Source organism: Hypanus sabinus, chromosome 19 (genome assembly GCF_030144855.1).
Source record: "Hypanus sabinus isolate sHypSab1 chromosome 19, sHypSab1.hap1, whole genome shotgun sequence".
NCBI classification, from domain to species: domain Eukaryota; kingdom Metazoa; phylum Chordata; class Chondrichthyes; order Myliobatiformes; family Dasyatidae; genus Hypanus; species Hypanus sabinus.
The window spans coordinates 64,668,600-64,687,434 of NC_082724.1; the positions used below are offsets into that span (position 1 = coordinate 64,668,600).

The 18,835-nt window shown below is 43.1% G+C and overlaps 1 protein-coding gene across 1 annotated transcript in view; it reads left to right on the top strand.

Annotated features, from left to right (window-relative positions):
• Window positions 1-13,215: 13,215 nt before the first annotated feature.
• The window catches only part of LOC132377987 (protein SSUH2 homolog), a 75,941-nt gene continuing 70,321 nt past the window's right edge, over window positions 13,216-18,835 (top strand). The window contains exon 1 of the mRNA XM_059944555.1: window positions 13,216-13,551. Within this exon, the coding sequence (XP_059800538.1) occupies window positions 13,527-13,551 (25 nt within the window). The 5' untranslated portion in view covers window positions 13,216-13,526. The remainder of the gene's footprint in view (window positions 13,552-18,835) is intronic.

Consider the following 18,835-nt stretch of genomic DNA (forward strand, 5'->3'; position numbering starts at 1 on the left):
GTGGGGTTACCCATAGCCCTCTATTTTTCTAAACTCCATACACCTATCCATGAGTCTCTAAAAAGACCCTATTGCATCCACCCTATTGTATCCACCTCCATTTATCCACCACCATCGCAGGCAGCCCATTCCATGCACTCACCAACCTCTGTGTAAGAAACTTGCCCCTGACATCCGCTCTGTACCTGCTTCCAAGCACCTTAAAACTGTGCTCTCTCATGCTAGGCATTTCAGCCCTGGGAAAAAGGGTCTGACTATCCACACAATCAATGCTTCTCATCATCTTATACACGTCTATCAGGTCACCTCTCATCCTCCATCACTCCAAGGAGAAAAGGCCGAGTTCACTCAACCTATTCTCATAAGGCATGCTCCCCAATCTGGGCAACATTCTTGTAAATCTCCTCTGCACCCTTTCTATGGCTTCCACATCTTTCCTGTAGTGAGGCAACCAGAACTGAGCACAGTACTCCAAGTGGTGTCTGACCAGGTTCCTATATAGCTGCAACATTACCTCTCGGCTCTTAAACTCAATCCCACGATTGATGAAGGCCAATGCATCGCATGTCTTCTTAACCAGAGTCAACCTGCGTAGCAGCTTTGAGTGTCCTATGGACTCAGATCCCAAGATCCCTCAGATCTTCCACACTGCCGAGAGTCTTGCCATTAATACTATATTCTGCCATCATATTTGACCTACCAAAATGAACCACCATAATTATCCGGGTTGAACTCTATCAGCCACTTCTCAGCCCAGTTTTGCATCCTATCAATGTCCCGCTGTAATCTCTGACAGCCCTCCACACTATCCACAACACCTCCAACCAATTTAATAACTCATCCCTCCACTTCCTCATCCAGGTCATTTATCAAAATCACGAAGAGTAGAGGTCCCAGAACAAAGTCCTGAGGAACACCACTGGTCACCAGCCTCCATGCAGAATATGACCCGTCTACAACCACCCTTTGCCTTCTGTGGCAAGCCAGTTCTGGATCCACAAAGCAATGTCCCCTTGGATCCCATGCCTCCTTACTTTCTCAATAAGCCTTGCATGGGTAACTTATCAAATGCCTTGCTGAAATCCATATACACTACATCTACTGCTCTACCTTCATCCATGTGCTTAGTCACATCCTCAAGAAATTCATTTAGGCTCGTAAGGCATGACCTGCCTTTGACAAATCATATTATGCCTTTCCAAATGTTCATAAATCCTACTGTCAGGATCTTCTCCATCAACTTATCAACCACTTAAGTACAACTCACTGGTCTATAATTACCTGGGCTATCTCTACTCTCCTTCTTTAATTAGGGAACAATATCCACAATCCTCCAATCCTCTGGGAATCTCTCCCATCCCCATTGATGATGCAAAGATCATCACCAGAGGCTCAGCAATCTCCTCCTTTGCCTCCCATAGTAGCCTGGGGTACATCTCGTCCAGTCCTGGTGACTTATCCAACTTGATGCTTTCCAAAAGCTCCAGTATATCCTCTTCCTTAATATCTACATTCTGAAGCTTTTCAGTCCACTGCAAGTCACCCCTACAATCGCCAAGATCCTTTTCCATAGTGAACACTGAAGCAAAGTATTCATTCAGTATCTCTGCCATCTCCTTTGGTTTCATATAATCTTTTCCACTGTCACACGATTGGTCCTATTCACTCATGTCTTATCATGTTGCTCTTCGCATATTTGTAGAAGGTCTTGGGGGTTTCCTTAATCCTGACCACCAAGGCCTTCTCATTGCCCCTTCTGGCTCTCCTAATTTCATCCTTAAGCTCCTTCCTGCTAACCTTACAATCTTCTAGATCTCTATCGTTACCTAATGTTTTGAACCTTTTGTAAGCTCTTCTTTTCTTCTTGACTAGATTTACAACAGCCTTTGTACACCACGGTTCCTGTACCCTACCATCCTTTCCCAGTCTCACTGGAATATACCTGTGCAGAATTCCACACAAATAGCCTCTGAACATTTGCCACATTTCTTCCGTATGGTTCCCTGAGAACATCTGTTTCCAATTTATGCTTCCAAATTCTTGCCTGATAGCCTCATATTTTCCCTTACTCCAATTAAACACTTTCATAACTTGTCTGTTCCTATCCCTCTCCAAAACTATGGTAAAGGAAATAGAATTGTGATCACTATCTCCAAAATGCTCTCCCACTGAGATATCTGACATCTTTCCAGGTTAATTTCCCAATACCAGATCAAGGACAACCTCTTCTCTTGTGGGTTATCTGCATATTGTGTCAAGAAACCTTCCTGAACACACCTAACAAACTCTACCCCAACTAAACCCCTCTCTCTAGGGACATGCCAATCGATATTTGGGAAATTAAAATCTCCCAATACAACAACCCTGTTATTATTACGTCTTTCCAGAATTAGTCTCTCTATCTGCTCCTCATTGTCCCTGTTACTATTGGGTAGTCTATAAAAAACACCCAGAAGAGTTATGGACCCCTTCCTGTTCCTAACCTCCACCCACAGAGAATCAGTAGACAATCCCTCCATGACCCTCCTTTTCTGCAGCCGTGATACTATCTCTGATCGGCAGTGCTACACCCCCTCCTCTTTTTCTTCCCTCCCTGACTTTTAGGAAACATCTAAAGCCTGGCACTCCTTGAAAGTGGGGTCACAGGTAGAAAGGGTTGTAACAAAAACTCTTGGCATGTTGGTCTTCATAAATCTGAGTACAGAGTTGTGATGTGATGCTGAAGTTGTATAAGACATTGGTCATTTGGAGTATTGTGTGCAGTTCTGGTCACTGACTTACAGGAAATATATCAATAAGATTGAAACAGTGCAGAGAAGGCTATCGAGGATGTTGCTGGCACTTGAGGACCTGAGTTACAGGGAAAGGCTGAACAGCTTAGGACTTTTTTCTCTAGTGTGTAGGAGAATGAGAGGAGATTTGATAGAGGTAAACAAAATTATGACGTGCATAGACAGGGTAAATGCAAGCAATCATTTTCCACTGAGGTTTGGTGAGACTAGAACTAGAGGTCATAGATTAAGGGTCAAAGGTGAAATATTTAAGGAGAACATAAGGGGGATCTTCTTCACTCAGAGTGTGGAATGAGCTGCCAGTGGATCTGGGTTCACATTTCAGAGAAGTTTGAATAATTACATGATTGGGAGGGGTATGGAGGGCTATGATCCAGTGCAGATTGATTGGACTAGGCAGAATGATAGTTCAGCATTGACTAGATGGGCTGAAGGGTCTGTTTCCATGCTGTAGTGCTCCATTTGCAAGAAAATTAAGCCTGAGAATTAAGGGTTAACAAAATCATGAGAATAGCAGGGTGAGAAGCAGTTGGGGTCTGTCTGTTTACACATACTCATTAGCAATAAGTCCTGATAGAAATGAAGAAATGATAACACATGCATGTTGTGTGTAAGGAGGAACCATTAGCCCTCAAGGTTACATGACTAATGACCTGGTTTCTTATAATCAATAGGGAGGAACTACCAGCCTACAAATCTACGTGACTAACAGTTTGGTTTCTTATAGTTATTGGGGAGGTTCCTTCGGCCTTCAAGTCTACAGGACTAATGGCTCGGTTTCTTCTGATTAATTGCCGATTAATGATTGTGTACGCGGGGACACTATGTTTAGCTTTGTGTAAGGTATGGAAGCAGCCTGAACCTTGTCGATAAGGTCTAAGCAGGAACTCTAGACCCCTGAAAACTGCTGAACGGCTTGTACTTTAATCTATAAAAGGCCATGCTTGTGCTCTCTTTAGCAGAGTCTCTTAGTGGGCTCTCCGTAATCACTTAATAAAGTAATTAAACAGAATGTCGGGATCTGTGTCTAATTGGCAACTGTAAATTTCTCTGACACTCTGTGATGATTCTAACGTGTTTCACACTTTGCTGCTAATTTGTTGTCTTTCACGCCAGCCTTTGCTTCACATTTGCTGCTGAGACTTTCAGACGTAGTGATCACCAAGGTGTTTCCTGCCCTTCCACATGGAAGTTTTTCACCTGGCGTTTAACCCCACGGCTCTCCCACTGAGTAACAATTACAACAGGAACCAAAAGTGCATCAGAGAGATTGTAAAGTTGACCACCCAACTGCGAGGAAGGGAGTTAATATAATTCAGTGCAGGTGCAGGAAGGTCGGGTGTGAGGTGAACAGATCATCGTTGTTACTGTCATAGAGTGATAGACCAGGGAGACTCTGTGGGAAAGTACCAACGTCCAGATGGGCCGAGTCAAGCCCCTCAAACATTAGATGGCGTACTACCTGAGGGGCCACGTGAGGGGCAATGGTGCCTTGGTTTTAAAAATACATTAGCACTGCTGAATGTATTGACCATGTTCTGTACAGATTGCTATATATTTTAAAATTACAATATGTACAGAACTTATTCTTGAAATGTAAAATAAATACAACAGAGAAACTGACCCTAAAATGCACCATGTTAATACTGACCATCAAATACCCACTGAACGTTAACTGGCGTGGATAACTTCATTCATCTCAACTCTGAAAAGTTTCCCCAACTAGACTCACTTTCAACTCATGTTCTCAGTATTATTTATTTTTTGATTGCACAATTGATTTTGCTCATTGGTTGCGTGTCAGTCTTTGTTTATGTATGGTTTTTCACAAATTCTAATGTATTTTTATTTTCCTGTAAATGCCTGTGAGAACATTAATCTCACGGTAGTGTATGGTAACAAATAGTAGCTTTACTTTGACCATGACTCTGACCTATAGTAATCTACCGGAACTTGGTTCATCACCTTCTCTGCGTTGGCAATTTAATTGGTTTATTACGACCATGTACCAAGATGCAGTAGAAAACATTGTTTTACATGCCATCCATACAGATTACTTTAAAACATTGAGTACATTAAGGTAATACAAGGAAAAACCAATATCAGAATATAATTACAGAGAAATTGTAGTGCAGGTAGACAAATCAGGTATAAAGGCTACGATGAGATCATGAGTTCATCTTTATCATACAAGAGATAGGTTCAATACTCTTATAACGCAAGGACGGGAGCTGCTGTGTTTTCTGCACCATGGAAAGAGATGTCTGGGTGGGAGGGGTCTTCGATTATGTCGGCTACTTTCTCGAGGCATCAGAACATATAAACAAGCATGGAGATATTAAGGCTTATTGAGAAAGTAAGGAGGCATGGGATCCAAGGGATATTGCTTTGTGGATCCAGAACTGGCTTGCCCACAGAAGGCAAAGAGTGGTTGTAGACGGGTCATATTCTGCATGGAGGCCGGTGACCAGTGGTGTGCCTCAGGGATCTGTTCTGGGACCCCTTCTCTTAGTGATCTTTATAAATGATCTGGATGAGGAAGTGGCGGCATGGGTTAGTAAATTTGCTCATGACACAAAGGTAGGGGGTGTTGTGGTTGGTGTGGAGGGCTGTCAGAGGTTACAGCAGGACATGTAAATCTTGTGTAGCAACATCTGTAAGATTCCATATTCTGGGATACCTCATGCACCACACACACGCCAACATCACTGCCATACAATCACCAATATATATCCTCACTATAAGATTAAGTGGGGGCTGAGCTGGGGGGGGGGGAATGGATGACATTGTATAAGAACAAAACATTTTGCTGTTTCTAGGCTCAACAATTCTGTGGGAGTTTCTGAAAATTTAATATTAATTTCCATCTAACCTCTCAGGAAACATGTACATCCCATGGCACCATTGAGGAAGAAGATGAGGGTTAACCCCAGGTTATCCCTTAACAAACCTCACTAAATAGATATAGGAAGGGGAACTGGGGTTGGACCTGAGTCATTGTGATGTGGGGTGGAAGTGTCGACAAAAGGTTCAATGAAATTAACTGTACTTCTCTCTCCACAGATGCTGCCTGACCTATTGAGTATCTCCAACACCTTCCATTTTATTTCATGAAGGGATTTACCTGATTGATAACGTAATGTAGACTGTGGGAGTTCACTGTTCAGCCATACTACAAAATGCATCATTAGCTGTAAAATGTTTTTCTGCACCATGTGGTTGTGAAAGGTGCTATGTAAATGTAGCTATAGAAACAGGACATGAAGGAAATCCCAGCAGGTCAGGCAACATTAATGGAATTATTTTCTTTGATGTGACAAAAGGTCTCAGATTTGAGATGCTAACTGTTTCTCGTTCCATAGATGCTGCCTGACCTCCTGTTTTTATGTAACATTTCCCGTTTTTATTTCAGATTTCTAGCATTTAGAGTTTTTTTTTAATTTTTCATTTAAGTGCAGCTCTTCATTTTCCTACTACTATTCTCCCTGTTACTCTGTAAGATTGGAAGTCAGGAACCTCTCCGTCTCTCCTCTTATTCTGGTGGAATAAGTTCAGTGCCAGTTGTAAGATGCAGCTCAGAGTGGTCCTGGAAGTGGGTATTTGACCAGAGGGAGAGGATGTTGAGGGTCAGAGGATCACTCTACAATGAGCAATATTGGGCAGGGAATGGCAGATAAGGGATAACCTGGAGACGCTGGTCATACCAAGAGAGCCTAAGATTTACATTGACTATGTGACATATAAAAGCCATTGATCTAGCTTATTGAGTTCTTCAATCCATGTTTCATCACCCATAAACTCTTCATTTTACACAGAGAGTGTGGACAGACCTAATTTAAGAGAAGCACAAAAAATCTGCAGATGCTGGAAATCCAAAGCAACTCACACAAAATGCTGGAAGAACTCAACAGTCCAGGCAGCATCTATGGAAAAGACTGCATTCAACATTTTGATCCAAAACCCTTCAGCAGGACTGGAGAAAGGAAACAAAGCTAGGGAATACATTTAAAAGGTGGGGGAGGGGAGGGAGAAACACCAGGTGAAACCTGAAGGGGGAGGGATGAAGTGAAGAGCTGTAGATGCACATCTGGGTAAGCACCTAATCAAAGAGTTGGAGAGCAGCAGGGATCACAGAGTGTGGCAAGTGGCCAAGTGGATAAGATGGTGGACTAGTGATCTGAAGGTCATGAGTTCGAGTCTCAGCTGAGGCAGCATGTTCTGACCTTGAGCAAGGCACCTAACCTCACATTGCTGCAGTCCACCCAACTGATAATAGGTACCAGCAAAATGCTGGGGGTTATCCTCATGATAGACTGATAGGAGGGAGTCTCGTACTCTCAGTCGCTTCACGCCACGGAAACCAGCAGAAGCACCAGCCTGATGATCTTATAAGGCTCGGGGCAGACTAGGGAACACAGAGGGGGAGCATTGAGAGGGGGTTTCCTTTTTTTAAATTTTTTTTATTAGTTTTTCAAAACATTTTACAAATTAAAAACCCCAAATCCCAATGAGGAACATTAAAACAGTGCAAAATTAAGCATACAATAACAATATACTACAAAGGAAGAGAGTTTAGCAAAAAAAAAGCACCTAAATTAAAGACAAGTAAGCTTAGTGTCCTCCCCAAGCCCCACAACACAAGAAAAAACAACAGCAACTCCAGACCAACCACAATGCAATATAGAGAGTATAAGTCAGGACAGCCAAACTCCCAGACTGTGAATACACTCAGCAACAGAGGATAATAATGCCTTCTACCAGAAAAAAAAGCTGAAAGCAAGGGACCGAAAAGAAAAAGAAACACTAGTCAAGAGGAAGGTTATGAAAGTACTCGATAAAAGGTCCCCAGACCTTATGGAACTTTAGATCCGAATTGAGAACTGAATAATGAACTTTTTCGAGGTCCAAACAGGCCATGATGTCATTAAGCCATTGAGCATGAGTGGGCGGGGCAACATCTCTCCAACTGAGGAGGATCAAGCGTCTAGCCAGGAGAGAGGCAAAAGATAATATTCGGCATTTGGTCGGACCCAGACATAAATCTGTCTTGCCCCAAAAACCGAACAGAGCAATTAAGGAGTTTGGGTCTAGGTGCTGATTCAGAATACACGATAACGTAGCGAAGACATCTTTCCAGAATTTCTCCAAGCTAGGACAGAACTAGTACATATGGATGAGAGAGGCCACGCCCCTCTTGCATTTATCACAGAGCGGACTAATGCTAGGGTAGAATCGTGATAGTTTAGGTTTAGACAAATGGGCTGTATGAACAATCTTAAACTGTAAAAGGCAGTGGCGAGCACAAAGAGAGGTTGAGTTAACTGATTTGAGAACTGAATGAGAGGGGGTTTCACTGAACTCCCATTGAAGTGAAGATTTAAGGGTAGGCATCTCTGACAGAGACTTTGCAGGGTAGTAATCCAATCTCAAACAATATAACGTCAACTGTACTCTTTTTCATAGATGCTGCCTGGCCTGCTGAGTTCCTCCAGAATTTTGTGTGTGTTGCTTGGATTTCCAACATGTGCAAACTTTCTCTTGTTGGCCAGCATCTAATTTAATGTTTACAATAGCCACTTGGCAAAGGCTGAACTGTTTAAAAATTTGTGTTTATTTGATAATGTTTTTCATCCCTCAATTTCCACATTCCTGGCTCCCACTTTCCTCCCTATCCCCACAAACCCCAATTCTGAAAATCCTGGTTCTGTTCTTCTACATTTATTCAGTGAGTTACAGTGACCAATGGAAGTATTAATGAGTTACAGTGGCCAGTGGAAGTATTAGTGAGTTACAGTGGCCAGTGGAAGTACTAGTGAGTTACAGTGGCCAGTGGAAGTATTAGTGAATTACAGCAGCCAGTGGAAGTATTAGTGAGTTACAGTGGCCAGTGGAAGTATTAGTGAGTTACAGTGGCCAGTGGAAGTACTAGTGAGTTACAGCAGCCAGTGGAAGTATTAGTGAGTTACAGCAGCCAGTGGAAGCATTAGTGAGTTACAGTGGCCAGTGGAAGTACTAGTGAGTAGTTACAGTGGTCAGTGGAAGTATTGGGGAACACCAAACACAAAGAGAGATACTACTGGACTTTTTTTTATTGATCTATTTAATGCATTTTCTACAACACTACAAATTAAAAAAACCCAAAACAAAGTAGAAAATTAATACAGTGCAAGATAAACATACAATATTAATATAATACAAAATAAGATAATTGAGAAAGCACCCAAGTTGAAGACAAGTAAAGTTAGTATCCTCCCCAAGCCCCGCAACAAAAAAGACTCCAGACCAACCACGACAAAATGTAGAGAATATAAATCTGGACAATCAAACCCCCAGAACTGTAAATACACTTGAAAACAGAAGATATTAATGCCTACTACCAAAAAAAAAGAGCTGAAAGCAAGGGACTGAAAAAGAAACTTAATTAAGAGGAAAATCATGAAAATATTCAATAAAAGGTCCCCAGACCTTATGGAACTTTATATCCGAATTAAGAATTGAATAATGGATTTTTTCAAGGTCTAAACAGGACATAATATCGTTAAGCCATTGAGCATGCGTGGGCGGGGCAACCTCTCTCCATCTAAAGAGGATTAGACATCTAGCCAGGAGAGAAGCAAAAGATAATATTCGACATTTAGTCAAACTCAAACGTATATCTGTCTCACCCAAAAAACCAAACAGAGCAATTAAAGGTTAGGTTCTAAGTGGTGCTTCAGAATACAGGATAAAGTTATAAAAACATCTTAAAGAGATTGGACTTAAAGAGAATCAAAAAAGGGGGCCACTCAGCCCGTTGGGTCTGTACAGTCCCATCAGTCCCATTTGTCCACTCTTTCTCCAGAATCTTTTGTGAACATCCAATTCCCTTTCAGTTGTTCTGATCTGCTTTCCAGCCTCCTTTTGCCGGTGAGTTCTGGACCATGACCAGTTGGTGTATTTTCATCCTGTACTTTTGGCCTCCAAACCTGCCCCTCTTAGGCACTGCAGCAGCCGAGGGAGGGTCTCTCTCACTGTAATCCTGCTCCCTTCAATACAGAAATTCCAGCACAACACAAGGAGCCTCTCAAGCTCGCCAGCGTAATTGCTGGGAATACGGGAGACTGGGATTGGTAATTGCAATTTATCTTTAATTGTTCTCCACACTTGTAATTTTAAAACATCTGTCTCACTCCAGAAGCTCCACAGTGTGAATGATGATGTTGATCAGTAAAGTGAAGGAGCTGCTGATTAAGCTCATGAAGCAGGGTGGATTACACACGTGCTGAGGGAGATGGTCGGGAATGTTGGATTGGGGTGTAGATCGTTCATTTTTCTTGTAGTTTAATTTGCTTGTACTTTTATATAATCAGGCTCCTGAACCAGCGTAGATAACTTCACTCATCTTGGAAATCCAAAGCAATACACACAAAATGCTGGATGAACTCAGCAGGCCAGGCAACATCGATGGAAAAGAGTACAATCAATGTTTCGGGCAGAGACCCTTCATCAACTGTTTACTCTTTTCCAGAGATGCTGCCCGACCTGCTGATTTCCTCCAACATTTTGTTTAATTAAAGAGAAGAGCTGACCCAAGAACAATGCAGGAATAATGAGCTATCATCACATGTTGTGGCTATGACCTGTCAAACGTTTGAGGAAATGGAATATTAGTAAGAGAAAATAATTTGCTATGAATTTAAAGTTCAAAATAAATTCATTATCTAAGTATGTACGTGTCACCATATACTACTTTGAGATGACTTTTCTTGCAGGCATTTACAGAGAAATAAAGAAATGAAATAGAATTTATGAAAAAACTATAAAGTCTAACAAACAACCAATGTGCAGAAGAAGACAAACTGCTTAAATTTTGAAAAAGTAATACTGAGAATGTGGGTTGTAGAGTCCTTGGTTGGAGTTGATGTTTGCCATGAGCATACTCTAATTTTAAATCCTGTCCCATTTTATCCTGTCTTAATTTCCTGGCTTCGGCTTCCTCCTTCTCCCAATCCTGCCCTGTGTTTGCTTCCTTTCACAGTGCGCTCTGAGAGCAGGACACTCGGCTGGAAGAAGTGCAGGCTGATCTGTCCAAGTCACTGGACAGTAGAGAAAAGGTCAGGAACTGCATCTCCTGCACTTGTGTGGGAAAGCATGGTAGGAATGCTGGTGCTTGCCAGAAGAACAGATCGGGAAGTCATAAGAGGAAGTCTTATTGGAACGCTGGAAAGGGACAGAAGGATCTGTATTAGTTAATCTAAATGAATGTGATGCAGCTTTACAAAGGGTGATCTCTTGAATATGAGAACTATTAGGGTGGAAATCAGGTGTACAGGTACAGTGAGATACATAAGACAACAGAGCAGAATTAGGCCATTTGATCATGGCTGATCTATTACCCCTCTCAACCCCATTCTCCTTCTTTCTTCCCGTAACCTTTGACGCCCTTCACTTTAAGTATACCCAATGACTTGGCCTCCACAGTCACCTGTGGAATTGCATTCCACAGATTCACCACCCTCTGGCTAAAGAAACTGCTCCTTATCTCTGTCTAAAGGAACATCCTTGTATTCTGAGGCTGTCTCCTCTGTATGGTCCTAGACTGTCCCCACCCCCCAATAGGAAACATCCCCTCAACATCCACTCTATCTAGGCCTTTCAATATTCGATAGGTTTCGGTGAAAAATCTGCTTGCCTCAGCATCACACAGAACGGGGGGGGGGGGGGGGGAAGGAGGTGGTGCTATGGTAGCGTAGCAGTTAGTGTGTGACTCTAATACGGCTTGGGGCATTTCTGACACCATCAGTAAGGACCATGTGAGTTTCCTCCCAGTGCTCCAGTTTCCCCTCATCGTTCAAAGACGTACCAACTGGTAATAATCGGTCATTGTAAGTTGTTCTGTGATTAGATTAGTGGGTTGCTGAGCAGTTGGCTTGTTGGGTCAAAAGTGCTTCATATCTCTAAAAATAAGCAAAACCAACACATAAATAAATAAATATTACAAGGCAATGGAGAAAAAGGCTGTAAAATAAAACACTGTTGAGAAAAAACACGAGCAGTGACAAGTCCCTGGCACTGCGAGGGGTCTGTAGCATTCCATCGCTGAGATTGCACTGGAAGGTCCAACAGCCTGATAGATGTAGGAAGGTAGCTGCTCTTGAACCTGGTGGTATGGGACCTCAGAATTTTCTACCTCCTGCTTGATTGTAGCAGCAAGAAGAGGGCACGACCAGGATGGTTGAGATCCTCAATGACAGATGCTACCTACCCGAGGCAGTACCTCCTCTGGATGCTGTCAGTGCTGGGCCCATGATGGACTGGGCTGTGCCCATCATTCTCTGCGGCCTCTTGCACTCTTTGCATTGGAGTAACGTACCAGGCCGTGTCGCAACTAGTCAGGATAATTTCAATTTGTAGAATTCTGTTAGAGCACTCAAGGATTAGTTTTTAAAGATTAAGTAATATCTCTTATTTGTCACATGTACATCGAAACATACAGTGAAATGCCTTGTTTGCATCAAATCAAATCAGCGTGGATTGTGCTGGGCAGCCCACAAGTGTCACCGTGCTTCCATTGCCAATATAGCGTGGACACAACTCACTGACCCTAACCCTAATCTTTGGAATGTGGGAGGAAAACCTGAGGAAACCCACACAGTCGCAGGGACAAAATGCGAACTTCATACAGACAGTGATGGGAATTGAACCCTGATAGGTAATCGCGAGTAACATGCCAAATGTCCTTAGAAAGTAAAGATGTTGGCAAATATGAATACATGATATATATGTACAGTATCTGAAATACATCTTATGGAAATGTTTGTTTGATGGTGAACTTCAATAAAAAATAAATGACAAAAAAAAAGAAAGTAAAGATGTTGATGCCTTCTTTGTTAACTATGCTCAAGCTGGGTGGAGAGGAGAAAGAGGTGAAATACAGGAAAATGTTGGTGTGGCCAACAGCCCCGTTGGCTGTGGCAAGGTTGAGGAAAACTGGCTTCTCAAAGGCACTCACGTAGAAAGTCTGTTGTCAGACACAGAAGTGTGGAATGAAGTCCATCCAGAAAGCTGGGTGGGAGATGATGTGGCCTCCTCCACCTATTACCTCCCAGATTTAGTGGCTAATACCGCCTCCATTGCACCTTTGGAGACACACAAGTCTGCCCATGCTGGATTCTGGAACACCAAACATGGTGAATGCATAGTGAATGCTTGGGCTGGAGACCCTTCACCTGGACTGAAAGATGGAGGGGATATACTCCCTCCACAGGCGCTGTCCGGCCCTGAATTCCTCCAATCACCCTTGCTCACCTGGATCCACCCAGTCCCTGCTCCACCCCCTCCCTTCTACTGGCTCTCTCCCCTCTCTCTTTCAGTCTCCACCCTAAAAGTTGACTGACCATTTCTCGGCGTCTTGTTTGTTGCTCCTGACTCCAGCATCTGCAGTACCTCGTCCCTCCGCGCCAGATGTGGACTCCCAGTTTCAGCGCCTTCTCCGGAGACTGACCCCCACATTGCCCCTCCTCCCCGGCGCTTCCTGGGTCGGGCCTGCCCGCACTCTTCCCAGGAGATTGCCCCGCCACGGTTCAGGGGATGTGGGCATGCAGTGTGGAACTGGGATCGGCTCGGGGAGTCATGTGCTTTGCGTATCTTGGAAGTAGGTGGTGAAGATTTGACAGGAATCAGCAGAACGAGTTCTCAGAGTTTCCTGTGTGGGAGATTAGAGCTGGTTTCGGTCCACGCTGCCGCATTTTCCCGATGGATTCCATTCACTCCCAAACTGGTAAGTCGGGAAAAAAAGTTTCCTTGCCTTACAGAGTGGCGTGTAAATCGGATTAGATCCTCGGTGCAAAACAAACGGTAGTAAACTAAGTTATTGTTCGATTTTTGACGGGAGACCCAGCTGGGGGGACAGAAAGAAGGTGAAAGGGCGAGGGAGGGGCAGGGCTTGTGAGACCAAGAGGGAGACGAAAATAAACAAGAAGCTGAAAGGACGGGAGAGGCTGACCGAGTTAGAAGCAAGTTGTGTTTTAAATGGTTTTTGATTCATTGAAGCTTCAGCTGCTGTGGGCTTGCGCTCTCTCAGGGTCAGATCTTGTTTCACTGCTGTTCCAACTGCGGACCGATTGGAATTTTAAAAACACTGGATCATGTTTTATTAAAATCTAACAATATACTTACTAATTTAGAAACGTAAAGCCACTGTTAAATGTACGATGCTATAATAAATAAGCAATTTTTAATGAAGTTCGCTGTACCAGATGTTATCAGCCCAGATACGAGCGTGGGCAGCTACCAGGTTAATCTACCCCCTCCATTCTCACACGGTGGACTTAAACTTGGAAGTAGTTAGTAACGTGGATAATGCGGTTTTTCTGTTGGTAATGTTATTTATTATTGGCTTATTGTCACGTGCATGGAAAAACTGAAGAACTTTTGTTGTGCATTCATTAGTAGATGGAGCTAGCAAAAACAAAAGAATGCAGAATGTGTCATAGAGACTTGAGTTACAGAGCACTACAGCACAGAAACAGGCCCTTCCAAACATCTAGATAATGCCAAATAGTTACTCTGCCCATTCCCATCAAACCATACCTCCATAGCCCTCCCATCCATGTACTTGTCCAAATTTCTCTTAAATGTTGCAATTGAACCTCCACCACTTCTGCTGACAACTCATTCCTCACTCACACCATCTTCTGAGTTCCCCCTCAGGTTCTCCTAAATACTTCATCCTTCACCCTTAACCTATGACCTCTAGTACTAGCCTCACCCAACCTCAGTGGAACAAAGAACTTGTCTGTATTCACCCAGTCTATGCCCCCATAATTTTGTATACCTGTATCAAATATCCTCTTATTTCCCTACGTTCCAGGGAATAAAGTCCTAAGCTCTTCAACCTTTCCCTGTAACTCAGGTTTTCACATCCTGGCAGCACCCTTGTAAATTTTCTTTGTACTTTTTCAGCCAAATTGATAACTTTCCTGTTGGTAGGTGACCAGAACTGCATACAATACCAAACTTAGCCTCACCAAGGTCTTATACAACTTCAACATAATATCCCAACTCTTGCCTAAAGCTCTATGTGTGATGCCACTTTGAAGAAATTATGGATGTGTATTCCCAGATCCCTCTGTTCTATCACACTCCTCAGAGCCCTATCTAACTGTGTAAGATGTACCCTGATTTGTTCTCCCAAAGTGCAACACTTCACTCTTGTCTGCATTAAATTCTATCTGCCATTTTTCAGCCCATTTTTCCAGCTGGCCCAGATCCCTTGCAAGTTTTCATAGCCTTCCTCACTGTGCACTATGGCCCCAGTCCTGATGCCATCTGCAAATTTGCTGATCTAGTTTATGACACTACCATCATCAACTTTCCTGATAACCTCTGTGAAAAACGCTACTGGATTGGTTAGGCGTGACCTGCCATACACAAAGCCATATTGACTATCTCTAATCAGGCTCTGTCTATCCAAATGTTTATATATCTGGTCCCTTTTTTGCAATAATCTCCCCACAGCCTATAATTTCCCAGCGTATTCTTAGAGCCTTTTTTGATCAACGGAAAGCTATTAGTGCTCCTCCAGTCCTCTGGCACCTCACCTGAGGCTAAGAACATTTTAAATATCTCTCGCAGGGCACTGGCACTTTCTGCTCTGGCCTCCTAAAGGTGTGAGGAGAAATGGTGTTGCAGTTACAGAGAATGTGCAGTGCCGGTAACCAAAGTTGAAGGGCCATGACAAGTAGATTGGAAGGTCTTTAGCATGTGAGAGAACCACTGAAGAGTCTAATAACAGTGCCCTTGAGTCTGTTGATACAAGCTGCCTGATGGGATAGTGGAAAGGAGACCATAGTGGATTATGCTTCCCCAAGGCAACAGGAAGTGTAGATGGAGTCATTGGAGGGGAGGCTGGTTTTCATAATGGACTGAGCTGTGCGCACAACTCTCTGCAGTTGCCATGGTGCTTCTGAGCAGGGTGCATCTTTAACAGTTGTTTAGGGTCATTGCGGCATGCTGAATTTCCTTAGCCTTCTGAGGAAGCAGAGACTTTGGTGTGCTTTAGGGTAGCTGGGCAGGGAGAAGCTTCTTGGTGATGTTTACGCCGAGGAACTTGTTGGATCTTGATGCTTTTGCAATCCAAAAGCCCTCTGGAATTCGAGCACGAGGCGTGAAACGTGTTGCTTACGATTGTTTTGTAAGTGTTACAAGACCAGAAAAGAAACAAGAAAGAGGAGAATAAGGAAAGGAACAAAGGAAAAAGCAGTTGTGGGCATTTCATGTTCAAACTCGCGATAACAAAATTCCAGTGATATAACAATAAACGTATGAAATAGCCAGGTTCATAACACCCGCCAGTTTCCAGAAAAGTACGAACCCAACTGTACTGTAATTACTGGAAATTCACTGAACAATTACATGTGTATTGTTTATAGTTCAAAGTAAATTTATAATCAAAGTCATCATACACTACCCCGAGATTCATTTTCTTGTGGGCATTCACAGTAGAACAGAGAAATACAATAGAATCAATGAAAAACTACACAAAGACTGACAAACTGCCAACGTGTAGAAGACACACTGCAAATTTCAAAATAAATAAGTAAGTAACACTGAGAACATGACTTGTGGCATCCTTGAAAGTGAGGGTGCTGGTTGTAGAACCAGTTCCAAGTTAAGATGAGTGAAGTTATCTACACTGGTTCAGGAGCCTGATTATATAAAAGTACAAGCAAATTAAGCTACAAGAAAAATGAACGATCTACACCCCAATCCAACATTCCCGACCATCTCCCTCAGCACGTGTGTAATCCACCCTGCTTCATGAGCTTAATCAGCAGCTCCTTCACTTTACTGATCAACATCATCATTCACACTGTGGAGCTTCTGGAGTGAGACAGATGTTGAAAATTACAAGTGTGGAGAACAATTAAAGATAAATTGCAATTACCAATCCCAGTCTCCCGTATTCCCAGCAATTACGCTGGCGAGCTTGAGAGGCTCCTTGTGTTGTGCTGGAATTTCTGTATTGAAGGGAGCAGGATTACAGTGAGAGAGACCCTCCCTCGGCTGCTGCAGTGCCTAAGAGGGGCAGGTTTGGAGGCCAAAAGTACAGGATGAAAATACACCAACTGGTCATGGTCCAGAACTCACTGGCAAAAGGAGGCTGGAAAGCGGATCAGAACAACTGAAAGGGAATTGGATGTTCACAAAAGATTCTGGAGAAAGAGTGGACAAATGGGACTGATGGGACTGTACAGACCCAACGGGCTGAGTGGCCCCCTTTAGATAGATAGATAGATACTTTATTCATCCCCAAGGGGAAATTCAACATTTTTCCAGTGTCCCATACACTTATTGTAGCAAAACTAATTACATACAGTATTTAACTCAGTATAAATATGATATGCATCTAAAATCACCCTCCCAAAAAGCATTAATAAATAGCTTTTAAAAAGTTCTTAAATAGTTTACTAAAGTGCATTGAGTGGTAACTTAAGCTCAGTCCTAACCCTGGCACTTAACATGTCTTGCCCCTGGTGGTCGAATTGTAGAGCCAAATGGCGTTGGGGAGTAATGATCTCTTCATCCTGTCTGATTCCCTTTAAGTCCAGTAGTATCTCTCTTTGAGTTTGGTGTTCCCCAATACTTCCATTGATCACTGTAAATCACTAATACTTCCACTGGCCGCTGTAAGTCACTAATAATTCCACTGGCCGCTGTAACTCATTAATAATTCCATTAGCCACTGTAACTCACTGATACTTCCACTGACCATTGTAAATCACTTCCAGTGACCACTGTAACTCACTGAAAAACAGAACCAGGGTTTTCAGAATCAGGGTTTGTGCAGATAGGAAGGGGAGTGAGGAAAATGGGAGCCAGGAATGTGGAAATTGGGGATGGGAAACACTATAGAAACATAGAAAATAGGTGCAGGAGTAGGCCATTCGGCCCTTCGAGCCTGCACCGCCATTCAGTATGATCATGGCTGATCATCCAACTCAGAACCCTGTACCTGCTTTCTCTCCATACCCCCGATCCCTTTAGCCACAAGGGCCATATCTAACTTCCTCTTAAATATAGCCAATGAACCGGCCTCAACTGTTTCCTGTGGCAGAGAATTCCACAGATTTACCACTCTCTGTGTGAAGAAGTTTTTCCTCATCTCGGTCCTAAAAGGCTTCCCCGTTATCCTTAAACTGTGACCCCTCATTCTGGACTTCCCCAACATCAGAAACAATCTTCCTGCATCTAGCCTGTCCAATACCTTTAGAATTTTATACGTTTCAATAAGATCCCCCCTCAATCTTCTAAATTCCAGTGAGTATAAGCCTAGTCGATCCAGTCTTTCTTCGTATGAAAGTCCTGCCATCCCAGGAATCAATCTGGTGAACCTTCTCTGTACTCACTCTATGGCAAGAATGTCTTTCCTCAGATTAGGGGACCAAAACTGCACATGATATTCTAGGTGCGGTCTCACCAAGGCCTTGTACAACTGCAGTAGAACCTCCCTGCTCTTGTACTCGAATCCTTTTGCTATGAATGCCAACATACCATTTGCCTTTTTCACTGCCTGCTGTACCTGCATGCCCACTTTCAATGACTGGTGTACAATGACACCCAGGTCTCGTTATATTTCTCCTTTTCCTAATCGGCCACCGTTCAGATAATAATCTGTTTTCCTGTTCTTGCAACCAAAGTGGATAACCTCACATTTATCCACATTAAATTGCATCTGCCATGAATTTGCCCACTCACCTAACCTATCCAAGTCACCCTGCATCCTCTTAGCATCCTCCTCACAGCTAACACCGCCGCCCAGCTTCGTGTCATCCGTAAACTTGGAGCTGCTACGTTTAATTCCCTCGTCTAAATCATTAATACATATTGTAAACAACTGGGGTCCCAGCACTGAGCCTTGCGGTACCCCACTAGTCACTGCCTGCCTTTCTGAAAAGGTCCCGTTTACTGCCACTCTTTGCTTCCTGTCTGCCAACCAATTCTCAATCCACATCAGTACCATACCCCCAATACCGTGTGCTTTTAAGTTTGCACGCTAATCT